General features: G+C 43.3%; 2 protein-coding genes across 3 annotated transcripts in view; one reads left to right on the top strand and one right to left on the bottom strand.

Moving 5' to 3' along the window:
* The first annotated feature begins 6,398 nt into the window (after positions 1-6,398).
* PDCD5 (programmed cell death 5) lies at positions 6,399-12,544 on the top strand. The gene is made up of 6 exons (XM_049621715.1): positions 6,399-6,551; positions 7,411-7,448; positions 10,058-10,119; positions 10,938-11,029; positions 11,962-12,033; positions 12,355-12,544. The coding sequence occupies exons 1-6, from the start codon at positions 6,486-6,488 to the stop codon at positions 12,400-12,402; spliced, it is 378 nt and encodes a 125-aa protein (XP_049477672.1). The 5' UTR covers positions 6,399-6,485; the 3' UTR covers positions 12,403-12,544.
* Positions 12,474-16,720, bottom strand: part of ANKRD27 (ankyrin repeat domain 27) — a 53,793-nt gene continuing 49,546 nt past the window's right edge. For both annotated transcript variants that reach the window (XM_049621708.1, XM_049621709.1), the window contains exon 29: positions 12,474-16,042. In XM_049621708.1, coding sequence (XP_049477665.1) covers positions 15,806-16,042 — 237 coding nt within the window. In that variant the 3' untranslated portion in view covers positions 12,474-15,805. The remainder of the gene's footprint in view (positions 16,043-16,720) is intronic.

Below are 16,720 nucleotides of genomic sequence, written 5' to 3'. Positions count from 1 at the left end.
TAACAGTGAACCACCAGAAAAGTAAATTAAGAAAAATAATTCCACTTATGTTAGCATTAAAAAAGAATAAAATACTTAGATATTAATTAAACCAAGGAGGCAAAAGACTTGTACACTGAAACTTTAAAATGTTGCCAAAATAAATGAAAGGAAACACAAATAAGTGGAAAGACATCCCATGTTCATGGATTGGAAGACTTAATATAGTCAAGATATCAATACTCCCCAAAGTGACCTACAGATTCAATGTAGTATCTTTCAAAATCCCAATGATGTGTTTTTTCAAAAACAGAAAAATTTATTCTAAAAGTCATATAGAATCTAAGGGGACCTTGAGTAGCCAAAACAATCATGAAAAAGAACAAAGTTGAAGGTCTCACATTTGCTGATTACAAAATTCACTACAAAGCTACAGTATTCAAAACAGCATAGCACTGGCACAAACACAGACAAATAGAGCAGTGGACTAAAACAGAGTACTGAAATAAACTCTCACATGCATGAGAGTTTAAATGTATAAATAACTTTATACAAGTATATATATATATAATGTATATATTTATACATATACAAGTATATATATATAAATGTATATATTATATATATGTATAAATAACTTTATACAAGGGTGCCAACACCATTCAATGGGGAAAGGATAGTCTTTTCAACACATGGGGATGGGAAAACTGGATATCCACATGCAGGAAGGAGGAGGAAGAGGAGGAGGAGGAGGAAGAAGAAGAGGAGGAGGAGAAGTTGGAGCCTTACCTTACACCAGACACACAAAATAAATCAAAACAGGTCAAAGACCTAAACATAAAAACTAAAAGTATAGAACTTCCAGAAGAAAACAAAGCAGGAAAGCTTTATGACTTTGTTTTTTTTTTATTTTTTTTCAACGTTTTTTATTTATTTTTGAGACAGAGAGAGACAGAGCATGAACGGGGGAGGGGCAGAGAGAGAGGGAGACACAGAATCGGAAACAGGCTCCAGGCTCCGAGCCATCAGCCCAGAGCCTGACGCGGGGCTCGAACTCACGGACCGTGAGATCGTGACCTGGCTAAAGTCGGACGCTTAACCGACTGCGCCACCCAGGCGCCCCCTTTTTTTTTTTTTTTTTTTTTCAACGTTTTTTATTTATTTTTGAGACAGGAAAGCTTTATAACTTTGGATTAGCAATGATTTCTTTGGTATGACATCAAAGGCACAGGCAACACAAAGTAGATAAGTGGGATTTCATCAAAATTAAAAACTTGTGTGCATCAAAGAACACTATCAACAAGAGGGAAAAGGCAACCCATATATTGGGAGAAAATATTTCCAAATCATATGTTTACATATAAATATATAAAGAACCCCTACAACTCAACGACAAAAAAAGAAAACAACCCAGTATATAAAATGGACAAAAGACTTGAATAAACATTTCTGAAGATATACAAATGGCCAAAAGCACATGAAAAGATGCTCAGCATCACTAATTTAAATGCCTATCAAAACCACAATGAGATACAACTTCAGTTAGACAGCTCTTATCCAAAAACAAAAAATAACAAGTGTTGGCAAGACTGTGGAGAAATTGGAATGCTTGTGAATTGCCGGTGGAAATGGAAAATAGCACAGCCACTGTGGGAAATTGTACAGTGATTTCTCAGAAAAAAACTAAATATAAAATTACCATATGATTCAGCAATTCCTTTTCTGGATGCATACCCAAAGAAGTGAAAGCAGGGACTCTTAACAGATATTTGTATGCCGTATCAGCAGCATTAATCACAATAACCAAAAGATGGATAATAACCAATACAAGTGTCCACTGACAGATGAATGGATAACTCAAATGGAATTTTATTTGGCCTTAAAAAGGAAGGGAATTCTGACACATGCTACAACATGGCATCATGCTAAGTGAAATAAGCCAGTCACAAATGTATGATTCCACCTATAGGAGGTATCTGGAGTAGTCAAATTCATAGAGACAGAAAGCAGAATGGTAGCTGCCAGGGGCTGGGGGAAGGAGGGAATGGAGAGTTCGTGTTTAGTGAGTGTCGGGTTTCAGTCAAGAAAGATGAAAACGTTCTGAAGATGGATGGTGGTGCAAAAATGAAGAAAGGGAAACCTCACTAAAATGCAGCAGGGAGGTTAGATGGCGGGGGTGGGGGTTGGGGGGTGGTACGATGGGAAGTCTTACCACTAAACATCAATTATAGGAAGAACTGTCAGTTAAGGAACCCAGTAGAAGAACCCTCAACAGAAAAGAATCATTAATTGCAGGCATCAACTCGAAAAGATGTACATTGCGTCTCCTGTTAGAAATCAACCCCCTATAATTCAGCCAAAGAGAAACCATCATCACCCTGGACTCATGATCTTTTGTTCAAAACAACACATCTATACTTTATCCTTCTTCTCTATCAAATAAGATTCCTCTCCTTTGTTTCCTGGACTTGTCTATGGTTTTGCCATAGCTTATTGGTCTCGAATTGAGATTCTGTCAGTCCTGAATAAACCCACTTTTGCTGGTAAAATAACTAACCCCCGTTTATTGTTAAGGTTAACAGTGGTGAAGACTGCACAACAGTCTGAATGTACTTAATGCCACTGAATTATACACTTAAAAATGGTTAAAATGGTAACTTTTATGCTATGTATCTTTTACCGCGATTATAAAAGAGCAAAAGAACTGGAAAAGCTATTTATTTTTAACTTTTAGAATCAACCTACATACAAAGCAAAAAGACTTAATTATCATTGCAAATCAGAATATCAGTAAGATATAGAAATATACGCACAGATAATAGAAGCTGAGAATGTACAAAAAAAGATATGAGCTTACCGTAGGGTAGAGATGCTAATATCTTTATCTTTTCAATCTGAGAGTGAAGAGACACCATCTGTCCTTGAGAGAATGAGAAATAGAAAGTGTAAGGATATTGCTTAAAGATACAACAATAACCAACTTTAGAACTAAAAACAGTAATACGTGTATTAAGAAATTAAGAGGAGGGCACCTGGGTGGCTCAGTTGGCTAAGTGTCCCACTTCAGCTCAAGTCATGATCTCAATAGTTCGCGAGTATTGAGCTCTGCATGGGGCTCTGTACTGACAGCTCAGAGCCTGAAGCCTGCTCAGATCCTGTGCCTCCCTCTCTCTCTGCCCCTCCCCCACTTGTGCTCTGTCTCTCTCTTTCAAAAATAAACAAACATTAAAAAAAAAAAAGAGCCAGATGCTCAACCGACTGAGTCACCCAGGCGCCCCAATGCTTACCCATTTGTATTCCTCTCTGTATATATTGGTGCTTAGAACAGGTGCTTGGCACATAGGAGGCACCCAGGCGCCTCTAAATAGATAGCCTTTTAACTCATGTCCTGATTCTGCCTGTGCCGTAGTTATTAAAAGAATAAATCGGGCACCTGGGTAGCTCAGTCAGTTGAGCGTCAGACTCTTGATTTCTGCTCAAGTCATGATCCACCACCCCCACCCTGCCCGGGGTCATGGGATTGAGCCCCATGTTGGGCTCCACATTCAGCATGGAGCCTGCTAAGGTTCTCTCTCTCTCCTTCTGCCCCCTCCCCCATTCACACATGCTCCCTCTCTCTCTCTCTCAAAAAAAAAAAAAAAAAAAAGGAATAAATGAGGGCAATACTAGAAAGACACCTCAGAAGCCAAGCTAGAGGCAAAAGTTTTTACCTTTGAGGATCTGAGACTGGGTTGTGTAGGAGTGGACCAAGAATAGTTGCCTCCCTATATACCACTGACATTAAAAAAAAAAAAAAAAAAAAAAATATATATATATATATATATATATTTTTAGGACACTGTGAACAAGAAAAAATAAGAACACTGAATACACTATATTTGGGATGCAATCAAAACTTCGCCCACAAATTCATTCCTTTAACGTTTTTATTATTAAAAAACAATAAAAATAAACAATAGAGCACTGAAGGAACCAGAGAGAATATAACAATGAAAATATTAAAAAGAGGTAGAAATAAATATATAAATAGAATGTAATCAATTGCAAAAGAATACTGATAAATGTGATTTTTTTGTGGAAAAAAAAAAGCAGCGAAATATTAAAATGGCTAGAAAGTATAATCGAGAAAAATAATAATGTAAACAGACACATCAACAATCCCTAAAGGGATGGAACCACAGACACAGATGTGACAGCCATACATTTTTAAAATGTGAAGCCCTGAATCTAGAAATTAAAATTATCTTGAGCAGAAACAGAAAACTTGAGCAGGCTGATGACCCTAGAAGAAAATGAAAAGCTGCCAAAATGATATATTTAAAAGAGGGGCCTGACTCAGATCTTTTTATGGAGAATTGTTTCACTTCTGCTCTCCAGTTGTCACATAACTACAGAAAGAAGTTATCGTAATTCTGTGATGTGTTTTTTCAAACTTTAAATATCTGATCCATGGGGAATGCATTTAGATTTAAGGAATGAGGTGAGGATCCCTATCAGTTGATTCTGGTTTCCTCATTTCCTCGTGGGTGAGGGCCACTCAGGCACCAGCCCAGCTAGGGCCGCGTCCTCTCTAGCCCTGAGAAGTGAGTAGCTCACAGATGGTCCACAAAGGGTCTCCACTGTGACTCCCTCAAAACTCCAGACTACCATGTTTATAAACTATCCCTCTTACATCTTTTTCTTAAAGTTTATTTATTTATTTTGAGAGAGAGAGAAAGAGAGCACTAGGGGAGGGGCAGAGAGAGAGGGAGAGAGAATCCCAAGCAGGCTCTGCACGGTCAGCACAGAGTGGCTCGAACTCAAGAACCATGAGATCATGACCTGAGCCAAAATCAAGAGTCAGAAGCTTAACCAACTAAGCCACCCAGGTGCCCCAAATCTTTTTTTTTAAGATTTTATATTTAAGTTATCTCTACACCCAATGTGGGGCTCAAACTCACAATCCCCACACTCCACTGACTGGGACAGCCAGGCACCCCTTTCCCCCCTTAAATCATGCTTGCTTACATATTAGAGAAGAGGATCATTAATGTTGAAATTCAAAATGTCTAATAAATGTCTAATTCAAAAGACAGATTCTCTGTACCTAAATTGAAATATTTATACGCTAATAATATTTACAGCAGCATTATTCACAATATCCCAAAAGTGGAAACAACCCAAGTGTCCACTGACAGATGAGTGGATGAACAAAATATGGTGTGTGTGTGTGTGTGTGTGTGTGTGTATAATGGAATTTTTTTCAGCCCTAAGAAGTAAGGAAATTCTAACACACCACAGGCTACAAATGGATGAACCCTGAACACAGAATGCTAAGTGAAGTGGAAAGAGAAATACTCTAAGATTCCACTTACCTAAGGTAGTCAAAATCTTAAGATAGAAAGTAGAAATTGGGGAGTTGTTATTGAATGGGTATAGTTTCAGTTTTACTAGACGAAAGGAGTTCTAGAGATTAGGTGCACAACAATGTTAATGTATTTAACATTATTGAACCAAATAATGGTTAAAATGGTAAATGTTATAGTTTGTCACAACTGAAAAAAACAGCAAGTGGATAACCCGGGGGTTAGGGACTGAGCATTACACCGCCTCCCCCTCCACACACAAAGCTTCTATTCTAAAGGCCACCTGCCAGGGAGTTCACCCAGCATATCTGCCCCCAAAAGTTCTCCCACAAGCTCTTGTGTGCCTGTGGAGTGGGGGTGGGTGGGAGTGTCTATGGGGGTAGGAGGGGGTGTCTGGGTGAGGTGGGGAGGTCTTTGGGGGCTGGGGTGGTGTCTATGCGGGCCAGGCTGGGGTAGGATGAGGGGTAGTTGTCTAGAAGTTTACACCACGCCCCACACCCCAGCTCCAACCTCTGAGCAAAGGCCTGTCTGGGCCAAGTGGGCTGAGTCTCGTTGTCCAAGTTTGCTTTAATTTGGCTTCTTAATGGCCCAGTGGCAGGGACTCTGTCCCCAACTCCCCGACCCCCGACTCATTTTAAGTGTACAATTCAGGGTCTTTTTAGCAAATGCAAGAGTGGTGCGACCATCACTGCAATCCAGTTTTAGAACTTTCCCGCAGCCCACGTGGCTTTTCTGAGCCCCTGCGTTCTCAACTGTAAATGGAAATAGCATGAGCCTAGCACGGATCGGCCACCAGCAGAGTTTACATACTATTATTATGCTTGTTGATGACTGCCCTTTTGTAGACTACTATCCTTTTCCTCTGGCAGTGAGGTCACAGCCCGCCGTGAGCAGCGCGTCCAGCGTGGGCGGGGAGGTGGGATTCGCGAAGATTTGCGTGGGGCTATGCCCAAACGCCGCGGGGAACCCTACCGCCTGCGATCGAGCAATCGGGCCTCTCCCGGCGCCCTGGCTGCGGCTGGCGGCGCGGCTCCGGGCTGGATTGGTGATGCCTGGGCGCTGCGGGCGCCTGCGCAGTGGGGAGGGTCGCCCTCGCGCCCGGGCGCCGCTGGAGAGTCCTCGGAGCTTGGCTGCGGCTGCTCGACTCAGAACCGCCGCACCATGGCGGAGGAGGAGCTGGAGGCGCTGAGGAAGCAGAGGCTGGCGGAGCTGCAGGCGAAGCACGGGGTGAGCGCCCCCGCCCGGCCCGTTCCTGGCGGGCACCGCCCTCGCCCGGGGTGGAGGGCGCGGCCCCAGGCGGAGGTTCAGGCACCGCGGCTGGAGCTCGCCCCGCGCGGGCCCAGGACCCCGTCGCTGGCCCCCGAGGCCGGCCTGGGTCCCTCTCCGGGCGCGTGGGCGCTGGGCCGCGGAGGCCGACCGCGTGCGGCCCCCGGGCGGGCAGGCGCTGGGCCTCGCCGGGCCGGCGTCTCTCCAGGACAAAGTGCTCAGCTCCTCGGTTATCTCCGTCCCCTTAGCTTTCTGGCCGAATTGTTTCCTAAAATTAGGGTGTTCCGACCCAAGTAGTCAACATTGTTTGAGGGTCTGCTGTGTGCGAGGTGCTGCGGGTACAGTGGGGAACATCCTCTCTGGCGGAGTTGCGGGTCCCGGGGAGGAGCCACGCGCTCAACACTAATTCCGTAGATAAAGTGCTCAAGTTAAAGACTGCCGAGGGACCACCGTGATAGGGCTGGAGCGGGAAGGTCTCCAAGGAAGCGCCCTTTGAATCCGCGTCCCCAATACCGAAGCAAATATCATGACCTCTTAAACTCCGGTTTCGTAGGACAGGGACTCCCCTCCCTCATGGTTGTTTGTATTTAAAACATTCTACTAGATTGTGATTTTAGAAGCTTGTCAAAACATTGTAGTAAGTGGAAACTATCCTATTGATTTCCCTGAGGCCCAGCTTTTAGTTATTTGGTGATAATTTGATTCTTACCGCTGCTGGAACCTATTAGGTATCAGAAACAAGAAAGTAGTTCCTACTTTCTTCTTAAGTGAAATTGACTAAAAGATACAATTTTTACCCCCCCCCCCCCCCCCCCCCCAGGATCCTGGCGATGCAGCACAACAGGAAGCAAAGCACAGGTATGGGCTGGAATTCTGAACTTTTTGAAGGATGGTTCAAAATGGTAAAAAACCACCAAATGGTTTTTAAAATTTAGTTATTATATTATTACTTTTTTTTTTTTTTTTTTTTTAAGTAATCACTATACCCATGGTGGGGCTCACACTCAAAACCTGAGATCTAGAGTTGCATGCCCTGGGGCACCTGGGTGGCTCTGTCTCTGAGCATCTGACTTGACTCCGGACTCCGGGGTTCTGTCAGCAGGAGCGCGCTTCAGATCTTCTGTTGCCCTCTCTCTCTGCCCCTTCCCCACTTGTGCTCCCGTTCTCTTTCTCAAAAATAAACGTTTAAAAGAAAAAAAGTCACATGCTCTTCCAGCTGAGCCAGCCCAGGCACCCCTAGTTTAGTTATTTAATAGATGTGTCCATCTTAAAGTTTTTCCTGGCATAGAGATTTTCCCATAAATAATCAGGGTATTTTCGTTATTAATTTGCTAATTAAAGAAAGGTGTATGGAACTCTGCATACTTCCCTTGTAATTGCTGGTTGATGTTGCTTCTCTGCTAAACTGTGATTACCTTAAAAATGAGCCTAATAATAGGGCTACCTCATGGGGATGTTGTAAGGATTACGTAGGTACAGTGCTTCACATTTAGTAAATTTCTCTGCACATTAACTGTTAAACTCCTCTTATTTTATCCCAGCACGTGGCTGGGCACCTCACACATAGCAGATTTAGTGAATGAACACCCAGTTACTTCACCATGCTACCTTTTTTTCCTAACGGTGATTTAAACACACACACACACACACATTTACCGTAATAAATATTTTTAAGTGTGCAGCTCATTCGTGTTTACTGTAGTGTTATTATTATGCAACAGATCTCTAGAACCTTTTCATCTTGCAAGATGGAAACTCCGTACCTGTTGAACAGCATTTTCCCCTCTCCCCATCATGCTGCCATTGAACTCATTCATTCATTCAGCAAGTATTTATTGACCACCAGGTCCGAATCAGGCACTGTGCTGGGTCTAGAGAAATCGGCAAGGCAGAAAAGGTTCTGTCCCTCTGGGGCTTATTAGTGGGAGAAGAATGGTGCTGAGAAGAAAATAAAACTACGACGTGAATTTCATTGATTGTAAGACATGTATTTTTTCACATTTAACAGAAGTTAGATCTGTCTCATAATGGATCACACTTGTCCGGGATTCTTCCAGAGAGGATTTATTTTTGCTTCTGCCATAACTTGGGTACATTTCTAACCTGAGACCTTTTAAAATTAAATTCTGTGCTTGAGGGGCATCTGGGTGGCTCAGTCAGTTGACCGTCTGACTCTTGATTTTTCTCAGGTCATGATCTCGTGGTTTGAGGGTTTGAGCCCCTTGTCATGCTCCGCACTAGCAGTGTGGAGCCTGCTTGGGATTCTCTCTTTCTGCCCCTCCCCGCCCCTCCCCTACTCTCTTGCTCTCTCTCAAAATAAATAAATAAACTTAAAAAAAATTCTGTGCTTGAGATTTCACTCACCCCCAAGCAGTGTAAATTCAGACAGAAAACCTGTAAGACTAAAGCTTGAAGTTCAGACTCTGACAGGAACTTTTTTCTTCCTTCACTCGGGACCAAGGCTGATGGCATGCATCCTTTCTGTCCCTTTCTGCATGGCGGGTTTATTTTTTGTTTACCTTGTACTGTGGGTGTTACTCTTTGATACCCAGCTTTGAGTAGGGATCTCTTATTAGACTCGCCCATTTTGTTCTTAGAGGTACGTAAACTATGGCGCATCTTACAATTGATGGCATTCTTTGACTCAGTGAAATCTAGTCCCAGTAAATAGCAGGGTTGAAGTACTCGGGGGCAATAAGGGAAATGGCCTGTGGAGGTGGGCTGTGCGCCGCCGTGTGCTTAGCCACCTCAGCTGGGGGTGGCCCGTAGGCACAGCCAGCCCCGGCTCCCCTTCTGATTCAGCCGGAGGATCTGCTTTTGTCTGTGTTGTGTAGTAAGTTCCCTAAAGGATTTCATTTGGGAAAAACATTTTTTTTTTTTTTTGCTGCTTAAAGTTCGAAACCACTGTCCTGAGACCTAGTTCCCACTTGAATCGGTAGAAAGATGCAAGGATGGTTGCAAGGTTATAATTTCACTCGCCCTCCCCACTCAAAAAGTGGAACTGAGAGTCTTGAACCCTGGGGTCTGGTTCCAGCTTGGCCAGGTTTACCTGTGTCCCCGTAACATAGCCTTCCCAGGTCTCAGCTTCATCTCTAAGAAAAATCACAGATTAATCATTTGGTCCTTTAATTGCCTGGAATCTTAACTACCAATTTCTAGAACCTGTCACACACCGGGTACTTTATGTATGTTGGTAATAGTGGCGGAACTAAAACCCCACCCTGAATGATGAAAATCTAAAGTTTTACCTTTCAACCTGGTAGGTTGGTACCCACATAAAATAAAGCTAACTTTTGAGGGCGGGCCTGGACTCCTACTTGAGTATGGGAACTGCTGCCCGCGCGGTGCCTGCCATAGCGCAGTCTGTGTGCGCGGCAGGCTTCCATCTTGGGAAACACGGGAGTTGTGTGTTCAGTAGGAATGCTGACAGCATGGGTTCTAATTGTGCTGATCTGTTTGTGTCGTAGGGAAGCAGAAATGAGAAACAGTATCTTAGCCCAAGTCCTGGATCAGTCAGCCCGGGCCCGCCGTAAGCATCTTTAGTTTCCTCTAACTTATTTCCGTAAAATGGACCTGAGCTACTGGAATAGGGCAAGGGATCTAGGATATCGTTGCTGTCTCTGGGTTAAATATTTGTTTAACGTAAAAACGTGATGCAGATAAAGTTGTAAGAAATGTGAAGTTAATAAACCTAAAGAAATGTAATTAAACCGTTGCTGAAAATACCAGCTCAGTTCTCGCTTACCAAAGAGATGATCTCCAAGTGCATTTTAGGTCAAATTTATAGGAAACCACTCTTTAATCGAGTCAATCACGAAATGTTGCTGGTAGTTTATGTGGGTGATGGGGATTTGGGAGGTTTATTGTCTCTGTTTTAGTGTATGTTCATAATTTTTCACAGTAAATTCCGAAACATATAGAAAAAACTAATAAGCCAATTCAAATGAGCTAGTATCTTTTGTATTGTAACTTGAAGCCCGGCTTAGAAGAGGCAGGTTTCTTAGATGGATCAACAATTATATATGTGTGGTCATACAGAAATTGCTTTCCATTTAAGTGGAAATCATTAAAAAATGATAGTAATAAAAACAAAAGACCTCAGGCTTAGAATCTGAGGACCCAAGTTGAATCTTGGCTCTCCCACTACCTCTGTGGGGTGTTGACTGAGATTGACATGGCTGCACTTGAGTTTCCTCATTTTTAAGACGGGCTGTTGTACAATCTGCCCTACCTGCCTACTTTGCTAGTCTCAAAACACAGGTCTGTGAAGTGCTTTGGAAATGTTGGTGAATAGTTGTAAGTTCTCTAAGTGTGCATTTAGTTTTGACTCCTTCTTTTTCTTTTTAGTAAGTAACTTAGCACTTGTAAAGCCTGAAAAAACTAAAGCAGTAGAGAATTACCTCATACAGATGGCAAGATACGGGCAACTAAGTGGGAAGGTAAGCTTGGACTGTCTTGAGGCCATTTTACCTGTTGTTATTGACTTCATCAAAACATATCTTCAAAAGGTCAGTTTCATCTTCTGGTTCAGAAGTTCTTGTTGACTATTTCAGTGAAGCAATTTATAAAGGAGAGAATACTTGTGTCTACCATAAATCCTAAAAGATAACTAATTGCCTTTCCTAAAATCCTCTGCTGCCTTCCTTTATGACGCTGCTATGGAACCTTGATGTGTGTGTGTGTGACCCAGGGACTGTTAGGGTCAGCATCTAATTGCTTCTACACTGGAAACAGGTTTGTCAATGATACCAAATAAAATACTACCCATGTACGTAGAAGTTAAGCGTGTTTTGCAAAGGAGGAGGTGCTGAAATTCCTGGTTATTATGTGCGTGGCTGTGATGCCCTGATGAGCTCTGGTGAGCCTGACTTTCCTTCAAGATCCTTCCTTCAAGATGAGCCCCACCTGCACTGGAAGCTGGCTGTTGCCTCCATAGCCTGCGGGGCTCAGGCCTGCGCTTGAACCCCTTACACTAAGAGCGTGTGTGGAAGAGACAATGACTGTTCATCTATTTTGAGTGACTTCTCTCCTTCATTTAAGCTCTTCAAGAGCAGAGGCTGTGCGTCTCCAGCACAGGTATAGGGGGTTGTCATTGTCTGTCAGTGATGCTAAAGGTGTTCTTAAGTACTCTTAACGTGGAATTTTCCTGAGAGAGCTAATCGATGGACACCTTCCCCTCTCCTCAAATGAGGCTAGCAGAGCAAACTTGATTTGGAACTTAAACCAGTAGTTAGAACCTCCTGTCTTGCCTCTCCTTCCTTGCCTCTTGACCTCTGCCCCCGTGCCCCCAGAAAGATGAAAACCATTCAATCTGCTGAGGTATAAACTCTTTGTTTAAAAAAAGTACTGTTTTTCTTTCTGGTTATCCTAGGTATCAGAACAAGGTTTAATAGAAATCCTTGAAAAAGTAAGCCAACAAACAGAAAAGAAAACCACAGTTAAAGTAAGTTTCCCCAAATGCGCATGGCAAAAGAAAAAGATTTTAATGATAAGTGTTAAATATCCTGTATTTATCTACTGTATCAAAACATGTTTCAGCCCATAAACATTTTCCATTTGTAACAGGTGAAAATTTGGGGAGAAGGGCTGCACTTGTTGAGGGGTCTAATTATTAAGGCTCTTCTGTTCCCCCCACCCCAATCGATACAAAACCCTAAGTTGTTTCAAAGGTCTAATGTCTTGTAGTAGTAGACCTTGTTCTTGTCAGAAAGTCTGAGTTCTGCTTTATTAAACCTGTTATGACACTCCTTTACTTTCCCCCCAGTTCAACAGAAGAAAAGTCATGGACTCTGATGAAGAGGATGATTATTGAGTTTAAGATGTTTAGAGACTGGAACTTGATGGAACAGTTCTAGGACAGATAACACTTGGTGGAAGTAAAGATCTGATTGTTTACTTTGTTTATTGTCTATATGCCTTTTAAAAAAATAAACTTGTTATGCAAAATAAAACAATTTGGGCAAAGTTTTTTTTGTACCATAGCCGAATGAACAGATCTGCGTTTGGAATTTTTTCTTTCATACCAAAAGTTTATAAACGTGTAGCAGCATGAATATATTCTTTGTAACTGTGACATTAGTGTTAGGAAAATGGCCTTTGCAGACATAGACGCTGGCTTACTCTTCAGTGAGAAGGAAATAGCATCCAGTAACATGGTAGTTAAAACCCATGGATTGAGAGGAATCAACTTTTAATGTTTAACATCTAATATTTCCAAAATCTAGGCTCTGAAACCAGGTACACTATTTTTCTTCCTGAAGATAATCTGTATGTTTAAGGTAAGGAAATTCCTCACTTTGGTTTCATTTATAACCTACTTTTCAAAGGCACTGAGACTATATTATCTTAACAAATATTACCCCAATCCAAGACAGTGGTACTTGCATTGCAGAAAATTACCAAAATAACTAGGAGACACTGATAGTAATACTGGAACGATAACCAACATGTTTGAAACTAAGTGCCTTCTAACTTTAGCAATTAAACATTTTGGTAGAATTGTTGGAGTTCTTCACCGATAAAATTGCAGGTAATCGAAAGCACATGTCATCTATTGTGCTTTCCTCCCACTAGATTTTGAAACCTTTACTCATAAATTTACTTCTCAAGTGAGCTGTTTGGTGTAACCTTTTAGAGGCCTTAGCCCAGGAGTAAGTTCATAACATTTAATATGAAGGGAATAGGATTGGTGACAGGAAAGTAACAGGAAAAATGGTTTAGAATTCCAATCTCTCTGATGAGCATACTGCTGATCTATATCTAAACTGTGTATTTGAGATGTTACTCATTTGGGGACTTGAAATTTGGAACTGTGGCCAATAAAGTCCGTGTTGGAGCATCTAGCATTCCTGAATAAACAAACTAATGAATAGAACTTTTGACATCAAAATTTTTTAAAAGGAACAGAATTAGAGTCAAATAGAAGTTTTGCTCAGGGATTTTGGCGGGGGGGGGAGGGGGGCGGAGAAGCACATCCCAGTTATAGGTAAACTTTGCTTTAGGTCTTATTTACATAAAAATGCTGGAAGGAGACTAGATGATTCTCTGCAAGTTTTGTTACATGCTTCCTCCTGCAGAATAACCACTGTCCTGACGGCATCTGTCCTGTCCTCGAAGGACACGAGGATGGAAAGTGGTTCTGTACACAAGGATAAAAGTTCTGCAAGGCAGCCTAGGAAATGGGGCGTGGTTATTCTAAGCTTTCTAATTTAATTGACAATACTTTGAATTCAAAGCATTCTCACACAGTATAGAAATTGGGGCATTACCAATTTCTGAGTGGTCAAATGAAGTTTTAAGTGGGAAAGAATTGGAGAAAAACAAGTTTTAAAAAATAATTGAGGTAGTCACTTCAGACAGCTCACCCTGCTAATCGCAGAGTAGCTCAGGAAGAAGCTTCTCCCCTAAAATCGACCATCTCATTCAAGGTACTCGCATCTCCAGAAGACACACCGCACTGGAAACTGCCAGTTCAGATGACCGCACCAAGCAGGCCGTGACCCCAGATCTGATAGTGCCAGCAAATCACCCTTCTTTCTCTGAACCTATTTCAACATTTGACAATTCTACCAGTCGGGGCGACCGTTAGAATTAAATAGTTTCCAAAATTCTATCGTACCACCCAGAAAATGAGGGGATATCAAATGCGTGTATTTGCAGCTTGGCTGACAAACTGCACAGGACACGATTTCTTAACTAGGAGGGCAGCACACCGCGACTTACGTCAGTGAGGTCGTTTTGTTTAATACTGTGGAAAAGGAGGAAAAATAAACCTGAATAAAGAAATTCGCAAAGCAACAGTGCTTATTTCCTGTTGGGGCTAAAAAGCTCTATTGCATTCGCTTCTGTTCTGGTTTTTTAAAAAATTAAAACCTTTTTCTGGGCATTGCACCTGCTAGCCTCAGTCAGTCCTAGGGAGGCGAACGGGTGAGGGTCTGCTCTGAATGATCCGGTTTACATATTTCAGTGAGAAGTGTGTATCCATCCAATGGGGGAAGATCTTTCCATACACAAAGCACACGTTTATAGCGGAGAGGATGAGAAACACACATCTCTCCAGAGCAAAAGACCAACTAAAGAAGTGTACCATGACACGCTCAAGAATCATAGAGTTTACTGTTTTCTTTCCCATCATTTGGCACAGATCCAAGGCACATTAGAAAATTAGAAATCATAAATTACTTTGTAGAAAAATAATCAGTCCCTCCCTTCTATACATACACAAGTATTTCCAAGAACATGCACAAAACCATGTCCCTATTACAAAGTTATTTGAAAATGTACTCAGGACAAACCCATGTTTGCAGCTGTAGGCCAATTAGTAACATAAAAAAATAAGTATAATCTATAGAAATTTATAAAAAGGAATAAATGGCAATAAATTCTAACCGAAAGTAACTCTGACCTGGTTTGTGCTGTAAGTTTTGAATCTGAATCAAAAGACTAAGGAAAGATGTGCCAAATCTCTCTAGCTCAGGAACCATCCGGCAGGTGTGACATCCAAGGGAGGTTTTTAACGGGAGGGGAGGTTTCGAGAGACACTGATACGGGTGCGTATGTGCGGTGACCAAACACCTGTACTTACTTTGTTGGAAGAAAAATTACACCCAACCTTCCCCACATACATAGTGCAGAACAGGTCATAAATGTCCTTTTCACTAAAATGAACACCACACTGGCACGGGGACATCTTTGGGCTCGAGTGCTGCTTTGCAAAGGAATATCTTCCAGGCCCTCTTTTCTCCAGGCCAGCGCGTCCCGTCCGCCCGGTCTCCACGGTGCCCTGGAGCCCACGCTGCTTCTCCACAGCCTATCCCAGAGGGCAGGGTTCTTTAGCCGGTGGTTTGCTAATCTGTACACACGGCAGAGGTTAGCACCTTGCGGTGGGAGGACAGAACCCGGTGATGAAAGCCATCGCTGCAGCCAGGTGGCGGGCTGCTTCAGAAGAAGCCCACACCCGGTCTCGGGGATCGGGACACCACTGGAAACTGTGTATTCCTTTTCCAGTGCATTCATGAGCTCTGAAGAGGAGAGAGATGGTGGTGGTTTTCTTTGTTGCATTCTTTCCCTCGGCCACAGAAAAGCTTTCGGGAACTTTCTGCTTTACTCTCAAACCAAACGCAAAGTACAGGTCAGTTCTCAGCTGCGTTCCTGCTCGGCACCTTCTTGTTGAGGACTCACCTCCTGGCAGCCGACTTAACAACCGCTTACCGCTGTTAAGACTGGGAAGTAATAGCAGCCTCTCGGGGAGCAGCTGGGTCTCCGGCGGTCCCGGGGCTCTTGGCTGCGACCGTGTCCTCGACGGTGTGTCTGCGCAGCATCCGCCGGCTCGCAGGAACGCTTTGTTTCAGCCCGGGCCTCTCGGGCTGACTGCTGCTTCCTCTGCCCGCAGTCTCAGGTCCCCTCTGGTCTGGCAGGCTGTTCTGCTCCCGTGTAACCTTTTGCCTCCCTGGCTGAAGAAACGGTACAATTCAAGCAGTTCGTTCACACTGCGTGTAAAACAAGAACCACACAAGAACGGCGTCCTTGGGTGCTTCTGTGTGTCACCCAAGGTGCTCGCTACTTTCTGGGCACAACTTCAGCTCTGACATCCCTGTGGGACAGCATGGGTGCCACTGATACTCTCTGTGTGTCAGACGCAACGTCAGGGCTCTACCTGATCTCACATCTAATCTTTATAACAAGTACGCCCTGATGGCTACACCGTGCACGGCTGAGGCACAGGGTCAGCAAGTGGAAGCAACCTAAGTCCCCGTCGCTCACAGGGGAAGAGCTGGCACCCGACTGAACCCAAGCACATTTCAGTTTGTGGGTTTCCCAAGCAGCGGCGGGACGGTCCGTCAGCAAGTCACGGAAGATTGCGTCGGAGGCCGAAATCGGCCAGGTTGACAAAAATCACTTCAGTTCTCTAAAGCAAAGACTTAGCGCCTGCGCAGACGTGCTTCGACAAGCCTGTGCCACCGCACGTGCTGGCAAGTGTACCCATCCGCAGTCATACTGCCAGGAGCAGGCAGGAAAGTCAGGTTTCTGGGAAGAGGCACCATTGCACCACCGCACCCAAAGCAGCCTCCCTTTTGTAACTGAGTGAGGGAATAGGCTGTCGGAAGGCGGCCACACGCGGATCTGTCCAC

Source organism: Panthera uncia (assembly GCF_023721935.1).
Source record: "Panthera uncia isolate 11264 chromosome E2 unlocalized genomic scaffold, Puncia_PCG_1.0 HiC_scaffold_19, whole genome shotgun sequence".
Taxonomy (NCBI): Eukaryota; Metazoa; Chordata; class Mammalia; order Carnivora; family Felidae; genus Panthera; species Panthera uncia.
This window is presented reverse-complemented; position numbering and strand designations above follow the sequence as displayed.